This window comes from Bemisia tabaci, chromosome 9 (assembly GCF_918797505.1).
Source record: "Bemisia tabaci chromosome 9, PGI_BMITA_v3".
In the NCBI taxonomy this organism is placed as follows: Eukaryota; Metazoa; Arthropoda; class Insecta; order Hemiptera; family Aleyrodidae; genus Bemisia; species Bemisia tabaci.
Genome location: NC_092801.1, coordinates 40,470,157 through 40,494,672, shown reverse-complemented (window position 1 = coordinate 40,494,672; position 24,516 = coordinate 40,470,157). Strand labels below are relative to the sequence as shown.

At 40.2% G+C, this 24,516-nt stretch overlaps 1 protein-coding gene across 10 annotated transcripts in view; it reads right to left on the bottom strand.

Moving 5' to 3' along the window:
- LOC109036850 (uncharacterized) overlaps positions 1-24,516 on the bottom strand; it is a 217,477-nt gene that overhangs the window by 9,953 nt on the left and 183,008 nt on the right. For 2 of the 10 annotated variants that reach the window (XM_019051246.2, XM_019051249.2), the window contains 6 exons: positions 14,493-14,585; positions 12,619-12,771; positions 9,942-10,094; positions 8,586-8,783; positions 5,949-6,014; positions 143-293 (listed from right to left, as the gene is read on the bottom strand). In XM_019051246.2, the coding sequence (XP_018906791.2) occupies positions 186-293; positions 5,949-6,014; positions 8,586-8,783; positions 9,942-10,094; positions 12,619-12,771; positions 14,493-14,585 (771 nt within the window). In that variant the 3' untranslated portion in view covers positions 143-185. The remainder of the gene's footprint in view (positions 1-142; positions 294-5,948; positions 6,015-8,585; positions 8,784-9,941; positions 10,095-12,618; positions 12,772-14,492; positions 14,586-24,516) is intronic. The other 8 variants (XM_019051247.2, XM_019051251.2, XM_019051252.2 and 5 more) reach the window with 8 other exon arrangements.

The window sequence follows — 24,516 nt, the reverse complement described above, 5'->3', positions numbered from 1 at the left end:
GTATCGGTACATCTCCAAGTCAGTCAACTGTTAAACTGACGGAGAAGAGTGAGGTTTCAAAGTACCAACTGATGCAAATTGAAAAGTTCAGAGCGAAAAGAAGATTACGGGAATAGGAATTAGAGCTTGACTAAGCCTTTACCTTTGAGCCCCAGGGCCCCTAAATTTTACAGCGTCCTGAGCCATTACTTTGCCGTCTGGCCCTGGCTTTTCTTTTCAGCATTTTTTTTCTTTCCGCCCTTTTTCTTTTTTTTCTCGTTTTTCGAGCTAGCTTGTGCCTCGTTGCTTGAGATCTTTAACATCAGAAGAGAAGGAGGTTATCAACAAATCAAGACCCAGTCCTAGTTTTGTAGAAATGGGGCACCAAGAGGAGGTTATCGGGCTTTTCTGACGATAAGTGCACTTTCTTGCCGAAGTCTTCATCCGGTTCGATTCAGTTTTTTGTGGATCATAGGTTCATCATCACTGTTAATGCTTTCCCTGCCAAATCAGGCGCAAGAGCCATTTTTTTAAGTGTTTAATACGGGCTGGAATGGATTCAACAACAAATCCGTTCTGTGGCAAGTGCTTCTTGCATTGCAAAATGAGTAAGATGGAATAATAAAAAATGAGACTTTGATACTTCATGAAATTTTCTGGTGAGATTTCAATTAAACATTGAAAACTTGAATTTAAGGCTACTTTTCATGAAATTTATGAAACTTCTTAAATTTTCCTTGAAAGTCATCGTGAAATTAAATGTGAAATTTCGAGATCATTCTCAGCCGAGCAATACGAATGCCACGCAATAACAATGGAACTGAAAGTTATGTAACGGACCGTTCATGAATGATGTCATGCTGAAATTCAGAATTTCAAACACTTCTACTCTCTTCACCACAAAGATTTGAAACTGCCTCTGAAAAGTTACATTATGCTTTACTGGACCCCATCCACTTCAGGGTTGAAAAATAAATCGTTGTTGAAATTACAAGTTACTGTACAGTAAAATTAGTCATATTATTGATGGGTAAGTAGTTTGTCATGGAGTAGTGCTGTCTTTTCTTGGCATTGACATATGATTACAGAATTTTTTTTGTATTAAAAAATTTACTTGTGAACAGTGCTGGGAGCTAAGTAAGATTTGATAAATTAACTCATTGTGGGATCTGACATTGATTGACATTCCTTTTTATTCTTTTCTGCGTATATTAACTTTTGAACATTAGGTGGTGTAACCTACATAACATCTTCCGACATAGTAGTTCAATCCTTGGTTACGATATTAAAGCTTTACATTAACAATGTACAACACATCACTTCAGTTTGCTGTAATTCCGGCTAATACTACTATTTTCTGAGCTTGGACGGTCATAAATGAATGGATTAAAATCTTTTCATGGGCTGGTGTTTTGCAAACGCCTTTGCAACGCTTCGAAGGATCTGGAGTTACTGATCAAAGTGGAATTTAGTTGAGTTTTTGCAATGCTTCCAAGAATCTGGAGTTACTGATTAAAGCAGATGCGCATTTTCCAATTGGACGCAACTGCTATGAAAATAGGAATAAATAGGGAATTAATGGCTCCAAAAATAGCGCAAAAAAAAAAAATGTTTGTCCGGGAAGAGCCATACCTAATTTTTCTTTTGCCACATGTTAGGAATCATAATTTGATTTAGCGAGCTACATGAAACGAGTTCTGAAGATCACATTTATTTTGAGAGGAGCCTTCCCTTCTTTAGATTCAAGGAACTTCAAGATACTAATGACAATAATGGCTTAAAACTTGAATATTCCAACTACTCCAGTCAGATTTTACAAAGAAATCATACCTCCACTAGTAATTTTGTTGGTACAAATCATCACATTTCACTCCTATAACAAGGATAACTAATCGTAATTTGATGCAATGAAATTTCTCATGTTGAATTTCCATTTCCGAAGCTGAAACAAAATTCTAGTACTCGATTCCTTCCATCCGATCACAGATTCTGCGTTTCTTGGATTTGCTTACTTGCTCAACACGCGAACGTTCCAGATGAAAACATAATTTAAATGAACTAAGCAGAAAGTGCACAGGAAAAGCTTCTGTAAGCTCTAATTTACACAGAAGCGACATCGACAAAAACAAAGAATACTGACAATCGTGCGGATTTTACAGTGCTCTCTTAAAAAGTTTACTCTCCAATTAATGCCCCTTTTCTACAAAAGCAGCGACCAATGAGTACGTTTCGTGGGATGAATAATTAAATAAAAAAATTTAAGTGAGAAGAACACATGTTAGAAGATGTTTGTCAACACAGTCAAAGTTTTTGTGGTTATCCGTTGGGCGAGGATTTCACAATTTATTTCACTAGTATTTCTGGTGATCTACACCACAATTACACGAGACGTTTTTCAATCAAATGATGAAAATAATGGCTGAGTGGGTTATAAATGAGTCAGTTGTGCATATCAATGAGCTTACTTGAAAAAGCATAAGTGTTAAAAACTCATCGGCCATGGAAGTCATAAAAGATGTGAGAAACCAGGATTCCACAGTTTTTGCACTTGTACCTTTTCATTGCCTAACAGCCCAATTATAGTTTGTGAATTAGTGAAAAATGATGAGATTTGTCAGAATACGCCAAGAAACATCAATTGATAGAAATATTGCCCATTGTCATAGAAACCTCTTGTCTTTCGTAGGAAAAAAAAATGTATACTAGATGTGATCTGAGTGAAGATTACCACAAAAACTTAGCTGTATTCTGGCACGCTACATTCTGTTTTGTACTTGAAATAATGTATTCAGTTGATGAACAGCTGAACCACTGTGTATCAAAAGTTGCTGTTAAATTAAATAAAAAACATTGCTAGAAATATAAGTAATGCCGCTAGTGATCGCTTTATCAAATCGTTGTGAATGACTGCCCATTAGGAGAAAGACCTAAGTCAACCAAGGATAATTTTTTGCAGGCTGAGTTTTAAAGAGTTGGATGAAGAAATTACAAAGGAGTTTTGGACGATAAATGCTTCCTAGGAACTCAAGACAAAAAGGAAGCTATTGATGGTTCATTTTTGTGCCAAAAAAGGATGTATAAAAGCATTTCCATCAATCTTGAGCTCGCAAATATGATATACTACAACTTTTTTAGCTTTGAACGGCACTCGTTGACTTTTTTGAACTGTAAATTTCAAACCCCTGTGTTTTAGGTGTGTACAGAAATTTGAAGCATGTTTTCTGCGTAAATGAATGTCTCCACAGTGGTATCAATATTTTGGCATTTTCGACTCAGAGGTCCTCTCTTCATGGACAGTCAAACATTCAAAATCACTCACCAGCAGGAGATTCATTTTGACGAGATAAAAACTGGCAACTAACATTAATACAGAACAGAATTAGCAGAGGCCTACACTTGAGATAATTTAATGAACAACATACATGCAGCATGATCAATTAATTCATTTTTTAGGAAAAATAAACTACGCAAACAAAAGCAAAAGCTCTCATTACAAAAAAATATTTATATTGCGTTTATTCACAAGGCTTTATTATTCCTTTCATGATTATTACATGGCAGGTTTTGAAATCCTACACAGTTCAGAGTATAGTTCAACACATTTTATAATACCACCTTCTACAAAGAGACCGCCTCAGAGAGAAAGAAACACATAATCTGTGTACTACTTAGATGGATTTCTAATGTACTACTGCGCCCAAATGATGAATCAGGAAATCAGTTAACTGCTTTTTTGAGAGAGCTTTCAGCTTTGCTTTTATTTGCATTAGTGTAACTTTGAGACTATCATAGGACAGAAAACAAAAAGAATATTAACTACATTTTGGCATGAACTCTTCATTCATTAAAAGTAAACCATTACTGAAGCTCGTGCAGATATGTAATTAGTATTCTTTTGCTTGACCAAGTCCACTGATTCCTCACAGGTGAGTTTAATGATGACAAAACTAAAAAAACACATGAGAAGTTTGCAAAATTTCAAAATTTTTCCATGTAAATTATTCCTTTGACGGATAATGACTAACGTTTTGGCACAAGATTTCAAAAGCTTCAGAATTAGTTGAAAACTTAAAAATTTTTCTATGTCGAAATAATATAGCTGAGAATTTACACATGAGGAACAAAATATTGATGTTTAACCTAAGAAAAAAGAATGGATCTGGGAGGTTCATAATCCTTTCAGTTTGGATTAGATGGCCAATCAACATGGTTCCTTAAAAAATTCAATACATTTTCTTCCCTACTAGGAGAACATTCTGCGAAAATTTCAAGCGAAAAAGCTGCCTGGTTTTTCTTAGCAAACTACTTAAGGACGAGAAATTCAGCAGTACCATGATCAAGTTACATGGCTTTCAAATTTTGCCCTTAAGATGTGTTTTCTTAGTTTCACCAACAATTTTTCCAACTGTCCGAAACAGAAGTGAGCATGCCCATTGCAACATTTCATGCCACTTCCAAACCGTCCCTGGAATTAGGAAATGAAGAGTCCCAAAAAATGAATTTTGAACAAAATAAAAACACACAAAGCGGTGAAGAAAGTTAGCAACATGAAAAGCAGCAAACCTAGAAGTAATAAAAACTTATTAAAGCGTGAGAATTGACAGTTCCAACTCAATTGCCTGAGAAAGAGAGAGAACTGAATTTAAAATCTGTGAGCTCTAGCTTAGCAAATTTAGGGCGATTCAATATCATTACAGTTTTTGTTTCTTTCCATTTTGTCTGTGCGTGTGATAGCACCAAAAATAAGTTTTGCGAAAAGATTTTTTATGGAATTTTATCCTCTTTGCCGAGTAAAAAGAGGTTTGGAATTTTTATTCTAAATCTATCTCAGAACACAAAAACTGAATTTGAGTCCTTAGTTCCATTTCCTAAACATTTTTTTCTTAACTCAGAATATGAGACAGAGGAAAGCACATGATTTACTCAGCTAAAAACTTTTCTCCACTCCAATTAATTTTACAAAGCACAGACTGGTTTTTTCTCCAGTAGACTCTGTCCGTTCAAGGATGCGTTAATTCACTTGAATTTAAATACCATTCAGTCAAATTATTTTGATTTCTCGAGTTTAGAACTTCAAAGGAGGGTAAAATTTTGAAGCAATAGAGTTGGATTCCTATTTGGACAACACAGCAGAATAAATTTGCGGGGAGGAAGTCAAGTAGTTAAAAAAAGGGGAAATGGGAGGCAGACATTTACCTTCAATGCGCAAAACTTAGATTTTTAAGGTGAACTTTGCTTGGTTTCCTATGATTGCATACACAAGTTTAAATCCATATTTTATTCATCTTAAAAGAGAACTCAATTCCAAGATATAGTAACTATTGATGATGATTCAATTTAATTTCATGATCGGTGAGGAAGAACAGTTAACTCATTGTTGTTATGAGTGCCAATAAAGTAAAGCACAAAAATCAATTCAAACTGATACTTTTATTCTTTGTCAGGCTCTGTTAAAAGTTTAGAGAGAGACTGCGTCATAATTTATTTTTTGAAAATGGTACCTAAGAGTAAAGGAGAGCAGTACCTTTTTCTCCGTTTGACTCTATCGTTTTTTCAAACAAGTCATCCTTCACCTACATTTTTCTATCATCATTTTTAGACATATTTGGACTGTTGGAAGGCACAGCTTTTTAGAATAACTTGGGTCACCATATAATTTGAAACTCACTTGAAGAAAACACACACTCACTTAATGATCTTGGAAAACAACCAGTTAAATAAAAGGGCATTAAGAAACTTTAATAAATATATATATATAATGGGAATTTTAATAAAATATCGATTATTATTGTCAAAATTAAGCCTTCATCGGTTGCCTTACATGGAGAAGACATGTAAATTGGATTTTTCTAAAAAGAAAAGATGGATGGCGCGTTGACCTGAACAGTAGAGTGCAAGCAATAAAAAAGTTTTTTTAAGGTCTTAGGATATAAATTAACGCCTCTTCAAGTAATGGAGATGATGGTTACCTCGGGCAAGTCTTCAGAGTTTGCCAGTTTTAAAGATTCCACCTTGCTACTTAGTTCTTCTTCAACCTGGAACGAAAAAATGTAAATGAGGAAATTGTGCTAACGAACAAAATTTAAAGGAAAGACATTTTGCGACTGGACATCAACGATGAAACACCCAAACCATAAATCTTTTTCACAGTGTTTAAAAATCTCAGCTTTCTTTCTCTCTTTCTTTTTGAAGGGGAACAAATCAACATTATTCCATTAAGTTGCCCTAAAATGTTCCTTACACAGCAAAGGAATACCATGTAAGTTCTGAGAATTTGGCGTTAAGTTGAACACAGTTTGGCATTGTATTTATAAAATAAAGTATGACAGGAGGTCTGCAACGTCACAAACCCAGATATACGGTTTGATAGTCCCACCATCGATAAACTTGAATTCTTCAGTAGGTCAGAAACTGATCAATAAAAATAAATAAGACACCGATAGTGATTCTGGAGACAAATATTTGTATGCTCTGAGCTGGTGTGAGAGGACAGTTGTAACCCAGTGTGTGCTCTCTCTCATCCTACGGATGTAGATAAAGTGTGATAAGAGAGGTCACGTAGTCCTCAGATGGACAAATCCACTTCTTTCTAATTTAAGCGCATTGCGTGGATTTTTATCTTCCCCTCTTTCGTGCTTTCAGCAAAAGCTTCTACTCGATTTGGGTAGAGTGCCTAAAAAAATACTATTTAGAGTCTCCCTGGCAGCACTGCTTCATAGAAAAAGAGTATGAGACCAATAACACATTTGAAAAAGAAAGCTTAAAGGTTTTGTTTTTGCCTTCTAATAATTTCACTTTACTCTGTTTTAAGTTTTGAATCACTTTATTTTTGATAAATTTTGGCAAAAATTCAGCAGAATTTTTTTATTATATATGTTGATTGTTGAGTATGTTGAATTTTATATTGAACTCGGCACCAATGTAAAAAATTATGGGTAAGACAACAAATTAGAATGCTTTGCACAGATTTTTTTTAAAAGTAAATTGTGATAGATTTTACATAAATAATTTCCTTCATCATACATTTTAACTTTTTTTTTCCAGTCAATGCTTCTAGGGTTCAGGCAGCTAAAGGTTTAAATTTATATAAGCCATCACTGTAAGAAGCCAGAGCCTTCCATACACACACAGTTTCCCCAAAATTTCCTACGTTTCTCATCAAAGTTTTTGCAAAACTAAAATTCCTGTACGTATTTATCTTAGCTACCAAAGAATTATATGATAGAGACAACACATATGCTTGTGTGAAGAGAATTCCTATATCAGACTAGTCAAATCTTTATGTGTTTGATTTGACAAGTTAGATGAACTAAACTGAGAATTGAGAGTTTGAAAAAGCTATTGTCGCGCAGGAAATTGATAAGCCTAATATGTACTTCAAGGCGCATACAATTATGTGCAAATTGACTCGTTGGTCACTAAATGGGAGCAAAGTGCTGTGACAAATGCAAAATATGGATACAATGCACACATGCACACAAACATGAAGCGCCATAACACTTGAAAGCCTGACTCTTGAATACAATCATGGTTGTTATGAATTTTTTTGCCTCTTGCGCTAAAGCTCAGCGAACAAAATAAGACACTATTAAAACTGGGTGTGTTTCTTCCACAAAACAGCATCATAAAAGGATTCCTTACAATTTTTTTTCTTTTTGGATAATTCCTTTCGTAAATGAACTACATTTCATAATGAGAAACGACTTTTTCTGGCTCACTTTAGAGATGATATGCGTGCAATTAGTTCCTTTGATGCAGATGGGTGTTTTTACTGACGAATCAGAAATAGAAGTTTCTTCATGAAAAATGCAGTCCAAATGATAGGAGAATATATCATTTTTACACAAGTCAGTAGCCACTTTCTTCATTTATTCTGATTGGACGCAAACACTACCGCACATAACAAAAACTACCAGTGATTGATAGTGGACAAAAAAAGAGAAGGAAAAAAATTATCAGAATGTCTACTACAATTCCTTAAAAAAAATGTAACTTCTACCAAGATACTTTTACCCCCCCCCCCCCCCAAAAGAAAATAATTAAGTATTTTTATAGAGCCTCTTCCTGCACTTGGCAGGAATTCTGTGGGAAATTTTATATAATTTAGGTAGCTTTTAGATACTTCTGAATCCACCTTGTGTATAGATTACTTTTTCCATATATTTTGAACCAATAGACGTCCTGGTTACATACATTTATGAAATGAAACTACAACTGTGAGCTACAAACACTGAAATCCAAGATGATTCAGCCGAAGTTGTCTTTTGAAGGGTGAACCCGCTCAAATGGGAAAAATCTAGTGTTGTGTTTCCTTCAAAACTAACAGGTTTGTTTTGTTGAATGCTAAACAGCTGAGTTGACAAAAATTATACAAAATTACTGATTATTTGTTTCTCCATGAAAAGGGAACCCTCCAATTCTCTGAGATCCGAGTCCGTGTGGAATGGATATCAGAACAAGTATTTGATCTTTGATTAATTGATGATTCTGAACACTATGTGACTACACAACAATTCTACCCAATAAGATACGTCGTGCTGGCTTGTGGCAGATAGGACAAGACAAGTCTACGGTCCGTGCGTGAAAGTAACGAGAAAGGTTCGAACCTCGGCCAACTGAACGCTTAGATTGATTAGATGAGACGAAAGGAGGCGTAGTACCTTATCAGACGTCGGAGCCTTGATTTCTTTGTCACTGTCAAAGCCGTTGGTCCCTGAATGGTCATGATCACCGTTCAACAAAGGCTTCTCACCATTTTCTTCGGGTGTTAGCTCTGCTAGTGATTCACCTCCACCGTTCATCTCCTGCAAAAAATTCCTCCTGTTAACGCGAACCGTAGTCACGCAAAAACCTGCACTGATTTTTCATCTTCGTCGAGTGGTAATACAATCTGCTCTGAGACTTTACTTCACCAAATTGATTTCGAAGATAAATAATCATGCTTTGACAGTTTGAAAAGGGAAACAGTACTTGCTATAAAAATAAATTACCAAGTTTACACTTGAGAATACAGATCAAAGGACCATTACAGGGAAGAAATTCAACCATTTTTAATTGCCTTATCATAGATGTTTTTCTAAACTACTCAAATGAAATGCAGAGAGGAAAAAAAAGGAAAAAAAAGAAAAGAGGTAAGCTATGAATTTTATCCTTTCCACCAAAATCTTCGCACAGAAAGACAAGAAAACTGCTATCCAAAAAGGAGCAAAACAAATGTCGTGCTTTCTATCCAAGCAAGATCAGGATGCTATTGCTGGGCTGGTAAAGTCATCAGCCCTCCAAAAAGATGCACTTCCTGTGACTTGACAAGGAGAAAGTGGTTCGGTTACAAGATTTGTTCAGTATCAGAGCTTGAATACTGTGTAGATATGGGAATTCACGGTTTTTTAAAAAATGTCTCACGAAATCTTCTGCGAAATTAGATCTTCGATTAGGTATTATTAATTGAAGTCAATGAAATAAAGAATAACTTAGATTGCCTCACGTGAAAGTATAATCTCAGACTAAAATTTTATCACTCAACCCTTCAGTCATTCTTTCATAGGGACTTTCAGAGAAAGCTACATTTTCAAAATTTAGACTATCCAAGGAGAAAGAGATCTTAGTTTTTGGATGCAAATTTTGCAGGACGGTACTTGGTGCCAAAAACGGGGGAATCTGCAAGTTTCATTTCTGACAGATAATGCTCTCTCCTAATTCACAGGTTAAGTTGGAGGTTTTCTGAATAATGGCATTGGTAAAACAATTTTTCAGAGGCCAATACCGAATATTTGATTCTGAGTTTTTCGGCACTAAGATCTCTCTTCTCGCGGATAGTCGCAGTTATTGTTCACTCAATTCAAAATTCCCATGATTCATTGCGAGTGCCTGCCTGGAATAACTCTTTATATAAAGTGTGTTTGCTTTACTCTGGCATCACGCAGTATGAAACTTTTCGGAAGAGTGTGAACAATGTCAGGTACCTCGTTATCTTGTTGTTGATGCTCATTGACAACATTTTTGATTGTTTCAGAGGGAGCTACTGGTGTTGGAGAGGGGATTTCTGTGGGGGGTGGACTTGCGGGCAGAGGGGGTGGAACTTCTTCAGCAGGCGCGGATGCAGGTGCAGTTTCGGTCTAGAGCAGAACAGAATGCAGAAGTTAGTACATTTCCACCAACAGGGCTGTTGGTTAGGTTAGGTTATGCCCTAACCTAACCCAACCACTACAGTCTATGTTTATACATGATGCTGATGCTATGCTACACTGGTCACTACAAGCTGAGAGAGTTCGTACGAAGAGCACAAACCATTTCATGTTGTGTAAATGAAAAATTGTATCTGCTACCAAGCTCCTTACGTACAGACACCAACTTATAAAGAGGTTTTTTTATTATTTTACTTCGAAACAATAGAAATGAGTTTTTTGGAGGTAATTTACTAGTCTAGGTACTGCACTATTTTTGCGTCCATGATAGGTAACTCCTCTGCTGTGATTAAATAATATAGGTGTTGTAAGCCACGACCGCACAGTTTCTGATAAAATAAATGCAGGAGTTCCAGAATAGTAAAATTGAAGTAAGAGCGACATCATTTTTTAGATTCAAGAAATTGGAGCCTCTTCTGAGATCTGACCATGAATTGGTGCTGATACAGGCAGTTGTTGAGGACAATTTCAACTCAGCTAGCAGTTACACAGGTGGCAGATTAAAAGATACAAAAATATAAGTGAGTTGCTGCTTCTGGCTGTAAAGTTATGAAAAAGTTCATTAGTTCAAACAATTTGACAATTTCGATGCAATGAATGCCTTGCTAGAGTATATGCATAGCAAAATGCAACCAAGAATGATAAATTGCGTAAAGAATTGATGCAAAGAAATTGGTACATACACTTATGAGGTTAAAGAGGGCCAAAGTAGCTTAAAAAAATGCAGCAATTGTTTGAAAGAAAAAGATTTTAAATGAAATTAAAAGGTATATGGTTTCAATTCAGAAGTGAGGTAATTTCTCTTTGTTTAAGTCTCTTCAAAAAGAAAATCAAATAGAATTAAAAGGAGCAACGATGTTTCATATAGAGAGAGTAAGGCTTTTGTCATCATGGCCAATTAGCTGCCATTTGCCCGGAAGCCTGCGGGCATGGAGAGGGGGGAGGGTAGGAGGCAGAGAGGGCAAATTCAAAAGTCAGTTTGATCTCAATCTTCAATGATGATTCTTTAAAACTGCTCTCGCAAGAAGAGAAAAAAATACTCATGACTCTTCTCCCTACTTTAATTCATGTTTTTAACAATAAAGTCACTTTCATTTCGAACACTCCAAAAGTAAAGAAAAAAAAAATACTATAAAAATTACAGTAAAAATCATAACACTGACAACTAGATACTCTTTTATCCTTTGAAAGTTGAAACCTTCTCTCACTATCCTTTATGGTTTTTGCTATTTTTTTGAACCAAGTTGTTTGTTACATCAGTTTTACTTGCACATGGAGGTCTAGCCGAGGATTAAAAAGAGAGATAAGACAATATTTTAATCTTCCCTGAAAAAGATTTTGGTAAATAATTTAAACTGGCCTTATTAAAAACTCAGAGACATTATCACTTTGATTGAGATGGTCAAGTATTTAACTTCTCTCTTCAGGACTTCGTATTCATTCCTCTCATTATACCTCAAATTGTTTGATACATGTTAGTCAAGTTGCTTGTTGCTCAAGGCAAAGTTCAAACTCAGAACAAAAGCAGAGTGAAAGTAATTAGGACTAGCAATTATGCCACTCTCCAAGTCATAACTAGAGAGACAGGGGTTCATTTGTCGATGAGCGCTTGGCTCCTTGTTTGAGGAAAGCTGTGGATAGGGGCTTCTTTTGGACCCACCTTGGCTGCATTTCCTCAACTATAAGATTTTTTGCTCATTGAAGGTGTATATTATACGGAACTCATAATGATTAGGTAATTTCCGATCTTTTTACAGATCTGATACTCGCCAAGACATGAGACTGAGGGCCGATCTTGGGAAAGAATGCGAATTTTTCTCGTATTTTTCGCCAGATTCGGCCTTCGGACCCATGTTCGGGTCAGTATTAGACCCGAAAAGAGACGGGAAAATGACCAAATCATGACGAACTCCATGACAAATGAGCAAAAACTGATGGAGTTGAAGAAATTCAGGGTGGGCCAGAACGACGGCCCTTATCAATTTTTGAGAAGTTGTAATCAAACATTACTTTGGACACATCGTCAACTTCCGGCCAAAGTATCACACTCAAGCGACATGCGACGTTTCAAAATTTCCGCCGCCATTTTATTTTTTAGAGAAAAATTGTTGGTTGAATCTGTTTGAAAATTTCACTGAATTCTATCAGCAACGGAATAAAAATTCAGTGATCTTTTCGGACAGCTCCGTTGAACAATTTCACGGTAAAATATAAAGTGGCGGCGGGAATTTTGAAACGTCGCATGGCGTTTGTGATACTTCGACCGAAAAGTGACGACCTGTGACGAGTATCAAACGATAGCGACTTGGCTGCATTACATGATTCACAGCATGCTGTCAAGGAGCCATAGAATTGTTTTCCTCTTTCTTCTGTGTCATAAAAATAGTTAGAATTTGAAGTGTGGCAACGGAAAATCCCCAATTCAAGATGCGCATTCTACCATTACCATACTCACTTTGACTTCTGGTACTTTTTCTGGCTCGGATTTCTTCTCGACAACGGCTTCGACCTTTTCGACAACTGCTTCCACTTTCTCTGAGACTTCCTTTGTGACTTTTTCGCATACTGTGACTACTTCATTCTTAACTTCTGTCAGCGTTTCCTCAACCTGAAACGAAACGAAAAGGTTAAAAAAGGAGACAGACTCATGTCATGGATTCTGGACTCTTTATGTACGTGACCATCCATACGAAGAGGTTCCTATAAACTGAAACTGAAGTCGACTGAAAATTAAAAAATAAAAAAAGTTATCAATACTAGAACATGACAGAGAGCTCTACCAACGTTTTGGAACAAAAAACGCTCAAAATTTTCAAATCCTTCAGGAGGGAATTTTCTTGACCATAGCTTCAATTGGACTGCATTTTGCAATTTGGAACTATAAATTCTGGCTCTTCTGGAAAAACTCTTATGTGCATAGGGAAACTAATGGCACATACGTTGTTTTTAAACTGGCCTAGAATTTATAGTTCCAAATTGCATAATGTAGTCCAATTATGAGTAACGAATAAAAATAAAGCAATCAGAGATTTACGGTCCAGAGAACGTAATTTCGAGCAAAAACGTAGTGCGTGGTCTCAAAATGATATTGTCGTCCTGACTCTGATCCCTGGTTAAGCCTATCAGCAAACAGCATGATATCACAGCGTGAATTGGCCACTTCCCTATATATGATATCAGTAGCATGCATTATAATATCAGTGTGGTATTGGCATTTTATTCTGCTGATCTCTCACAGACATACTAATTATCCCTGCCAGCATGTTATCACACCAAAACCCTATTAAGCTAGCATGATAAAATACTTACTGATTCAGCATAATATCATGATGATCGACTCTACCCGGGACACACGTAAAAAATGAAATTGCTGGTTTAACGATTTTGTAGTTAAAAAAGTCAGACATATTTCAATGTTCATTTTACAATGCAGATATGTTAATTTAACCACCCCCCGTGGTTAAATTAGCTCTCCAGTTTTGTAAAATGTAAACTTGAAACATGTCGGATATATCTTTAGGGTGTCTACTAATATAGGCTGGCCAAAAATCAGCACTTTTACAGTACATTCCCAAAAAATTCAGTACCTCTTCAACAGAAAAATTCAGTACTTTTTCAGTGCCTCCAATTGACGGCATTCGAAAAATTTCAAAAATTTGAATTTCTCGCTCAAATTGCGACAAAAATGACAGAAAAGGAAAATAATTCCAGACCTTCCTGCGCAATTTCCAGTATTTCCGGACCTCCCTTAAAAATCAGTACGATTTCCGGACTTCTAGACCGCCTGAATAAAGAGATGCTAATAGTAACCACCCCCGCGGTTAGATTAGCTTTCCACTGTTGTAAAATGTGCACTCGAAACATGTCGAATATATTTTTTCACGACCAAATTGTTAAATCAGCGATTGGTTCCATGCACGATCGTTCAGATGGAAACAATAGAATACTCTCGATGAGAATGAATCGATACCAATGGATATTCGATATCCTTGTGACGTTTAAGACTAATAGCGTCTAAGCCTGGCGAGGAGGGAGCGACGCCGCTTCTCGCATGATTAATTAACGTGTCACCCTTTCTCTGTCGGGGAGGCGTAGCCGCGGGGGGGCCAGGGGGTGGGCCCGCTAGGGCGAGGGGGGGGGGGGGGTGGGGGTTTGATTTAATTCGGGATAAGCCGCAGTCGGGACCCGGGAGTCCGGGACGAGCAAGACATGAGACAGACGCCGGATATATATACACATCGTCGTCTTCTTGACATAAGGACGAGAGTGGACTCCGCGATGGACCCTCGAGTCCGCATGACTCAATGCTTTTCCGGGCTCATGACTTACTTTGGTTACGGCGGTTGCCGCGGCAGCTCCAGCTTCTTCGATGACGGACGTCAGGGGTGATGCGAGTTCCTCCGTCTTGGCGGGGGTTTCGGCCTGCAACAAACAACGGAAAGCATTCGTCAGTCACGTCGCAAAGTTGGTTTTTCTTTTTGTATGGATGTACATTAAAAACAAATCGTATGCAAATAATGATCCAATAGTAGTCACCGAAATTTTAAAACTCTTTAAGCAATTAAAATTAAAAATTTAAGGTTTCCTGGTCCCCGACGTACGAGTAAATACCCTGGTTGCTGATCGTCGTAAATTAAGTAACTAACTAACGTAACTAAGTACTATAAGAGGACTGTATTTATCTACACAAGCTGAATTAAGTTGATTGAACAAAAATGAAATTAATTGAAAATAAAAACTAAATTTTTGAAAATAAAAATTAAATTAATTGAAAATAAAAATTAAATTAATTGAAAATAAAAATTAAATTAATTGAAAATAAAAATTAAATTAATTGAAAATAAAAACTAAATTAAATGAAAATAATAATTAAATTAATTGAAAATAAAAACTAAATTAATTGAAAATTAAAATGAAATTAGGTATTAAATTTAAAATAAAAATTAAATTGATTAAAAATAAAAATAATGTTGACACGGCTGAAATACATTCGAGTACCTGCGAAATGGACTACATTTCGAAATTGGGAACTACAATGCCTGGCTCATCCGCGAAAACACTTACGTGCGTAGGGAAGCTAATGATACGTACGTTGTTTCTAAATTAAGCTAGAAATTGTAGTTCCTGATAGCAAGTGTACTTAGCCCAAATATTCGGTCCCTGTGGCCGCACGCGGATGGGTCCACCCGACCCCTGTCAGCCAACAATAATCCAGGGATTTCGTCGACATCCCTGTTGGCCATTTATGATGATTATTTCATAGCATCGTCAAGTTAGCGCGTCGCTTAAAGCGGCATTAGATTTGTCGGCACAACTGCCTGGTCCCGTTCGCCGCCAGATCCTCCTAAAAATCAGCAGTTTTCCAATTTGAACCCACGGAAAATATCCACATTCGATGGCATCACCTGGCAACCTTGCGTGGTCCTGTCCCGAGGGATTCGGCTCGTGGGAGGAATTATCGAGCACTTAAGGGTATAACTCTCATTATGCCTTGTTTAATTGCGTCTTTTTGAGGGGGTAATCGCGCTCGCTTGTAACTTGACGGGTGCGTCATCGACATTACTTGGATTCAACTTGGTCAAGGGGCGAAGGGATGATATAAACGCTACATAACAGTAATCTGCCAAAGTGCGAACGCCCTTCCGTCGTAAATCTGTATCTGTTATCAGGCATCGATTCATCTGCGCGTGTGTACGTGTCCAAATGATTTTCTTTCGTATGCGTCCTACGAATTTTCAAACTTTGAAGGGACTTTTTTGGATAGGTAAACACATATATGGCCGTACGTGCTTACGGTCTACATAGACATCCCGTCCGCGTTCCGGGCTCAGGGGCCAAAAGTTCCAGGCATGGCACCCGGAGCAATTGAAGCTACGGCCCCAGCACCCGGAACTTTCGGCTTCTAATTGTGAGCCCGGAACGGGAATGGTATGTCTATAATAGACCATAACTTTTCCTTCAGTGTACTCTTGGGTCTCTTGTTACTTCTTATCCGGAGTATTATTCAACACATTACTGCTCTTGCTCCACTCTTATGTAGGAGTGTCCGCGGCGTTATACCGCAGCATGACGTCATAATACGAGAATAACCCGTAAGCCCGGATGCGGCAACCTTGCAGAGGGGAGGGGAAGAGGGGAAACCACAAATATTTCCTATGGAATCGGGGGTTGGTTGACCCCTCCCGTGAAGGGGAAGGTTATAAATAAATAACTAGGAATAAATCAGCTCCGGTCGCCTCGGCCTCGGCATCGGAGGGGTGGAGTGGGGGAGGGGGGAACCCGCGGAGATAACAATAAAACAATAAACAAGGCAATAAAATTAGAAAGGCATTAGTCACAAGACGACAAGAGGCTTGGGGGCTGCGTCTCGTTTCCTCGAAGGCGCAGGGATCCCTGTCTCGCGGAGCTCCAGCGGTTCCGAGCGTCCCTTGCACCCCATGCGACCGCTGTACCGAGATTTGTTTGAACCCAACTCGGATAGCGAAGAGCGAACCAGCCGCACTGTGACTCCGTGTTTACAAAAAAAAAGACCTATGTGGAAAAGCGGTGCAGCCCATAAGCGCAAACAGGGTGTCTACTAAAACAGGCGGACCAAAAATCAGTGCTTTTACAGTACTTTTTTAGTACATTCCCAAATAATTCAGTACCTCCTCGATAAAAAAATTCAGTACTTTTTCAGTACCTCCATTTGACGAAATTCGAAAAATTTCAAGAATTTGCATTTCTCGCTCAAATTGAGACAAAAATGACCAAAAATTGAAAACAATTCCGGACCTTATGCGGAATTTCCGCACTTTTTCAGTACTTCCGGACCCTCCTCGAACTTTCCGGAAATTCCGGACTTGTAGACACCTTAGCGAATCTTCGAAAACGATAGCCCAAAACCGCAAACAAGGCGATTGGCGCTTATGGGCTGTCGATTCCGCAGATTGGCGCTCAGTCGATATATCGATTGATTTATCGGGTTTGCTTCGAGAAACATGACAATTAGAGCCTGGCAACTTTTTTCCAGCCAAACCTCACAGCTCAAAACTTATTTGCCCATCTTTTTCAGGGTAATATTATCAACATACGACCAGAGATACGTTCTTCTAGTTTCTACTTTAGTATGGTTCCGACCTTCCGAAATCCGAGCTTTTTCAGTGTATCCGTACTTTTACCGTAAAGCAGACATCCTGTTGAGGTGGAACTTGGTATTTTGACTGACAGTGAGCCTGTTATTTTATACTGATCTATAGTGTGAAATCATCGTAACACAATTCTGATACTCGCCTTGGTGACCGTTCAAGTCGCGACCATGCCCAAGCCCATAATCGGATGCAAGCTTTTGCCGGAGGCGCGAGGGCTTTTCTCGCATGGATGTGGTGCGCGTTGCTTCCGCCCGGCGGAAGGGGCGACGATGTCGTCACAGGCATGCGTGCCCAAGGGCAGTCGCGGCCGCCGCCAACGGGGTTGCCAAATTCGCCCGAGGCACTACCGGAGTCAGTGGACCCCGCCCCACGGTCGCGACAACGCCGGCACCGAGGCCTCGAAATAGTTTCCCCTCGAGTCGAGGCGAGGGCGAGGGTGTTGGTCGACGGGGCGGGGCGGGGTAGGGGCTTCGAGGGGAAGTGACGTCACCGACTCCGACATCCCCCTCGCGAATCGCACCGCCGCGTTGCCGTTCCGACGCCATTTTTTAATAGTCTATGGCCGGCAGGACAACGTTTTTTTCCATACCTCGTCCACTACTGCTGTCCAGGATTTCAAAATTTATTCTCAACGAGGTGAGACTGGTTTGCTTTCCCCCATCATAGTGAGCCAAAAGTTCTGGCTCATTCATTAAGCCCCTGCCCGCATAGGGAAATTAATGCAACATACGTTGTTTCTAAAATGAGCTGGAAATCGTCGTTTTTATATTAGCAAAATAGATAGCGTTCACCAAACCAGCTGTATCTACATTGGGCCTTCCGAACGATTTCTAAGCGTCTTCCAGATGACCGGTGGCAATTTGACGAAGAATGGAGTCAGGTTGTCTACTGTGACAGGTTGGCCAAAAATCAGTACTTTTAGAGAGCTTTTCCAGAACATTCTCAAGAAATTCCGTACCTCCTCAACAGAAAAAATCAGTACTTATTCAGTACCTCCGATGGAAAATTTGCATGCAAATTTTTTATTGCTCCATCTGAAAGTGCTTAAAGAGGTGATTTCACAGCATTATTTATACTTTTTTTCTGATATGGGAAATAGTATAAAAATAGTTTTAAAAGTGAGAAAATGCACCGCCTAGTGACGTCATCCGGCGGCATTTCCCATTTTAACACACGCATTTTAGCAGATTAGATCATTTTGTCATATCTTCTCCAATAATCGATCAATTCATGAATCCTCGTGTTCAGTTCACCCAGTTGTTTCCACTTAGACAAGAAATTCATCAAATTTCAGACACCTGCAAATTCTCTAAGGACGAAATTCGAAAAATTTTAAAAATTTGAATTTCTCGCTTAAACTGCGACCAAAATGACAAACATTCCGGACCTCCTGGTGGAATTCCCGCTCTTTCTCAGTACTTCCAGACCGCCCTTAAAAAATCAGTGCGATTTGCGGACTTGTAGACACCCTGCGTGCGAATGAAGAAGGGGATGATGAAACTTGACGGCGTCGCTTGGAGAGAGAGCACCTACAAGGCGGGGCTCCAACCGCGAACGAGACCTCGCAACGCGAAGCATCGACCAAACTTAACTCCTCCTCGCACTCGGACGGAGAAAAAAAGTGGAAAAAACTCGGCATCGGCAGAACCTAACCTAGGAATACGGCAAATTCATTGTGTGGCCACCCCCTCCCCTCCCCGCCGCCCCCCGAGCTACCGTCGTCGGGGGGACGTCTTTAAGACCGCGTCGCCCCACCGCGGGTGACTCATCCTTCGTCTTTTCCCACCGTTGCCGCGCTTCGCCACCCGACTCGAAAATTTCGTCATTTCGCGTCGCACAGTGTATCGAGTCAATACTGCCGTGCTGAGGAAGAACGCCGTATGAAAATTCGAGAGTTGGCAAATATCTCTTAATAAAACAATTATTTTTGACGATATTCATGCATATTTCTTCTTGAAATCTTAAAATATTTTAGATTAAATTTCGTGCAAAATTGTCTGAAAATTTTGAGGAAAATGTTTCACAATTGGATAACATTTTGCAAAAAGGAACCACTATTTCTGGCCCATTTTAGAAACAACATATATGCCGTTGACTTCCCAATGCAGGTACGTGCTTTTATGAGAGATCCAGAGATAGTGGTTCCTTATTGCAAAATGTAATCCAATTTTCCTAATAAATTCGGTTTTTATCGAAAAACCTTGGCAAGGTCCGAAGGCTCATACGGCGTTCTTCCTTAGCACGGCAGAATAGGAAAGATCGGACAAAATTTGGAAACTTCAAACGCTTATAACTATGTTTAAACAACATTTTGAGGTTCTGAAAGTGGTTCCATTGGTTTCATCGTGAAATTCTCTACTTGAGGAACTCCTTAAAATTTCAAATGTGACGAAATTAACATCAAAATCAGTTCTAGTGCAAAATTTCACGCTCGACCTTTCTAATTAGCTCGATCCACTGTATGCCGTCGCGTCTGATGTGTGGAAGACCTAGATCGCTGATCGCGGATGTTGTCAACATCTGAATGCAACTATTCGTGTCCGACGGATGGCCATGTTGCCTATAGACGAAATTGAAGGCGTTTTCGGGTCCCAAACCACTAGGATTCCCTGAGAAACGTGCACTAAAATCACATTACAGCGACGCCTGAATGCAACTATTTGTGTCCGATAGAAGGTCATGTTGCCTATACTTGAAATTGAAGGCGTTTCGAATTTCCAAGTCACGAAATTTATACTAATATCGTGAAACCCTCGTCTCGCCATTCTCAAGTTGGGCGACAACGGCACTCCCCATCCGCGGCACCAGTGGCATATTTTGCGATGCGTCGATTGATGTGCCACTAAAACCTACGGAAAAGGATCGATTATCAGGTCGTTCGCAACGAACACCGTAATAATCGATTCTTTAGTATGGCTTTAGATGGGTAAAAATCGATGGTCGACTCTCACGGCGAACGGATTTTTACTCCCAACCTACCGCCATCCCGGTGCTTTTATTTCTGCAGGGTAAAGATAGCGATCAGTCGTAAAATCGCGAGGCTTTCGCAATCTTCCCGCGCGGTATCCCCGTTGGGGAGGGGGGGGGGGGGCACTTGAATTCGAGTCCCCTAGGCGCCACTCGCCGGAGCGGAGGTGCCGGATTTCCGGGTAATTTTCGCCTACCGCATGTTTGAAATTACAACTCAATTTGGACGCATTTTGAAGCTACCACGACGAACATTTTAGAAAATACTAACAGAATGAACAACGTGATTTCATTGAAGACTCTACAGTAAGAGAGATCTTTACCCTCGACGAATGCTATTTCCCACCGTATAGAATTTCTGGGGGGGGGGGGAGGAGGAGGAGGAGGAGGAGGAGGAGGAGGAGGAGGAGATGATCAGGGTTTCTACTAAAACAGGCTGGCCGAAAATCAATACTTATACTGTGCTTTTTCAGTACATTCCCAAGAAATTCAGTACCTACTCAGCGGGAAAATTCAGTACTTTTTCATAAATAAATTTCGAAAAAAGTCAAAAATTTGAATTTCTCGCTCGAATTGCGACAAAAAAACGAAGAAAATTCCGGACTTTGAGCGGACTTTTTCAGTACTTGTGGACCGCCCTTAAAAAATCAGTACTATTTCCGGACTTGTAACCCTGATGATACTATTTTCAGTTCGGGGGGGGGGGGGGGGGGGATGTGTGACTTCGTACACCCGTGGGCCTCTTATACGTGGTTTGTCCGACAAGAGTACAAAATCAAGCACTTTCAAGGCCTCGAATTCGTGATCCCTTCCAAAATTGAGCATGTGTCAGGTTGCTCGAACCACGCCTCTCAATGTGGACTGTGACAGTCGATGGTCCGGTCAGAATTAGCTGACAACGCCGCAAGCCGATCACACAACATATGAGTCGCTGCGGTGAGCGGTGGTGGAACGGCGGGTATTTTTCCGCTACTCATGTTTTATTCGAGATAAATCATTGAGAGTAAAAGCTTTGAGGAGTTTTAACGGTCGAATGGGCTCCCGGAATTGCTATCCCCACCACCGATGCCACCACCAACCACCATCCTGACCCCGTCGCCCGTCCAGGGGTGAGCCTCAACCCGCCTAACCTCACCTGCGCCATCAACATCGTGCACACAGTTTTTTGGCTTTCAAACCACGGTTGAAAACTTCCTCCGAATAAAGTGTCGGGAAAATTCTCGTCATCGGAGACTTTTTTTGATAAAAATAAAATTTACACAAAATTCACTTTTTCAAAATCTCCCTTATGGTTCACGGCGACATGAACAGCATCGTGTCCATCCTGAATGAGTTACGCGTGCGGTTACGATTTATTGTTTCTTGCCGAGACAAATCCTCTTTTTGCTCCTAGCTTGACAGGGTGTCTACTAAAACAGGCTGGCCAAAAATCAGTACTTTCACAGTACTTCCCCGAGAAATTCAGTACATCCTCGAAGAATTTGGAGCTTTTTCAGTATCTCCATATGCAAAAATTTGAATTTCTCTCTCAAATTGCGACAAAAATGAAAAATTCCGGACCTTCTAGCGGAATTACCGCACTTTTTCGGTACTTCCCGACCGCCCTCAAAAAATCAGTACTATTTCCGGACTTTTGGAACTTGTAGACACCCTGACCAGTTGCAGTGCGGTTGCAGTTGTCTCTTGACGAAATAACTCCTCTTTTTGCGCCAGGCTTAATTTTTCAACAGGCTCGTTGAGTGAAAACAGTGTCGAAAAGCTGACCGAACTGCCACAAATCGCGACCTGAGAGTCTTCGCTCGGGCAGCGGAAACGGCTCCTTATCGTTCTGTTTCCGGCTGGGCCGCGAGATAGGGCGGTTGCCAGCCCCGGCTCCAGCCCCATCGCCCGGCGCAGCCGAGTGAGGGAGTCCATTCGTCTGCGAGTAGTTCCTATCTCTGCCGTGCCGTGATGCCCATGAGAGCCGTAAGTGCAAAAATGAATTTTTGAGAATACGGGCTCAAGCTTCTGACCGGAAAATTTTATTAAAACAAGCCTCCATTTTTCGTCGAATTACCACTGATCATCCAAAAACAGGGTGTCAAGTATTTTAATTTTTAAGAATCCTGATATTTTACAAAAAAAATTCCTGATTTTTTCATTTTGAATATTCCTGATATATTCCTGATTTTTCTCGTAAAAAAATATTTATTGCATAGATGCATGCGGAAACTAAATTTTCTGATAAATTTCTAATGATGAGAAACTAGTATAAATGCAGTATAAAATAAGTTTAAAATATAGGCGCTGAAGGGCGGAAAATTTTGATTTCGCAAAGACGGCGACACTGCGTTGACGCCTACACTATACGACACTTAAGCGCTACAGGTGAGAAATTATCGGAAACAAAGACGGCGCGACGACTCCTGGCACGGTAGGCAAAAATCAGTGAGACTTCTCCGCTGAGGAGATTCGCATAAGAAAAATTCCTGATAAAACGTACGATTTTCCCGATTTTTTCCTGATCTCTTCGCTATGACGGCCGAGTATAAGTCGGTCCGTCGCCCGTCGAGGCGGTCAACCCGCCGGGCGACCTTGAGACGCGGCCGCCGCGTGGGACGTTCATCGTCTGCCGGGCCGGGGCGAGCGTCCCGCGGGACCGGCACCGGGACGCCCCCCCCCCCCCCCCCACCTCCCCCGGCGACGGGTCCATTCTTCTCGAATCAGAGGCGCATCCTCTGCCCGGGCCGTTACTCGCTGGCCGCCGCGACCGCATTGTCATCTCGTTGAGCAGGACCAGCGCCGAGTTCCAGATTCGAGGTCAACAGGCTGGCTACCCGCCCGCCGCGCCGCTCGGTGGATCGAGTCGACGGAAGGGCTCCGACACGATTTAAAAACTTTAAAAGCGAATATCTTCATCCATGCGGGATGTTGGTGTTTCGAAAGTAGTTTCATTGGTTTCCTCGTAAAACTTGCTGTACAAAGCAACCCTTATAATTGACAGGGTGTCTAGTCTACTAAAACGGGCGGACCAAAAATCAGTACTTTTACGGTACTTTTTCAGTACATTCTCAAAAAACTCAGTACTTTTTTGGTACCTCCGTTTGGCGAAATTCAAAAAAATTTAATATCTCGCTCGAATTGAGACAAAAATGACGAAAAAATGAAAACAATTCCGGACCCCCCTTAAAAAGTCGGTACTATTTCCGGAGTTGTAGACACCCTGATTAAAATTGTGACGAGATGAACGTGAAATTTTACAATTTTGGACAAAAATTGAATGTCCGACCCATTCCGAAAACTAGTTCTACTGTGCGCCGGCCGCCCCGCGTCGATTCGGGTTGGATTGGACGGGCAACGCGAGGATATGTCAGACCCAGACCCAGACCTCATACTGCCGCGTTAAGGAAAAACGCCGTACGAACCTTCAGGCGTTGCCAAATTTCCTTTGATAAAACACAAATTTCCTGGTAAATTTATGAATATTTTTCTTTGGATTTTTCAGAGAATTTTGTACGCAATTTCACCTAAAGTTCCTGAAAATTTCAAGGGACAAATGTTCATAACTATCCTCGAAAATAAACACTTCATCGGAGGAAATTAGGCGACTCTCAAATGGTCATACGGCGTTTTTCCTTAGCACGGCAGCATAGCTTCCCGAGTAAAGTAATTTCAACGGGTTGTTTGGAGAACGGCGTAACTGGAGTACATATGTGGGGAGAGTACGGGCATTTCTTTATTTTGGCGGCTGGTAGAGTTGCCACAGAATTTGGAAAATTAAACCGGTTTCCCCAGTATTCTCTGACCGTGGAAACCCTGGGCTGGGTCATAAAGCTTGTAGGGCCCGAACGGGTGGCCAACCTATAAATTACAAGTATCCAGAATGCCTTATTCTGCTATGTATATAAAGCGTATTCAAATTTCCAAGTCGCGAAAACACTAATATCGCGAAACCCTCGTCTGAATGCGGAACTATTCGTGCCCGACGGATGGCCGTGTTGCCTATAGACGAAATTGAAGGTATTTTGGATTCCCCGGGAAACGTGCACTAACGTCACCTTACAGCGACGCCTGCATGCAACTATTCGTGTCCGACGGATGGCCATATTGCCTATGGACGAAATTGAAGGCATTTTATTCGGCCCGTTATTCGAACTGCGCCTCTTGCTCTCCCTAAGATTCGTAGATTCCGATCAATTATTCGATATCCGTCGGTGACGTTGGACTGAGAACGTCTCCAAGGGCGTTCGCCTCTCTGCCGACGACGAGCATCTCGA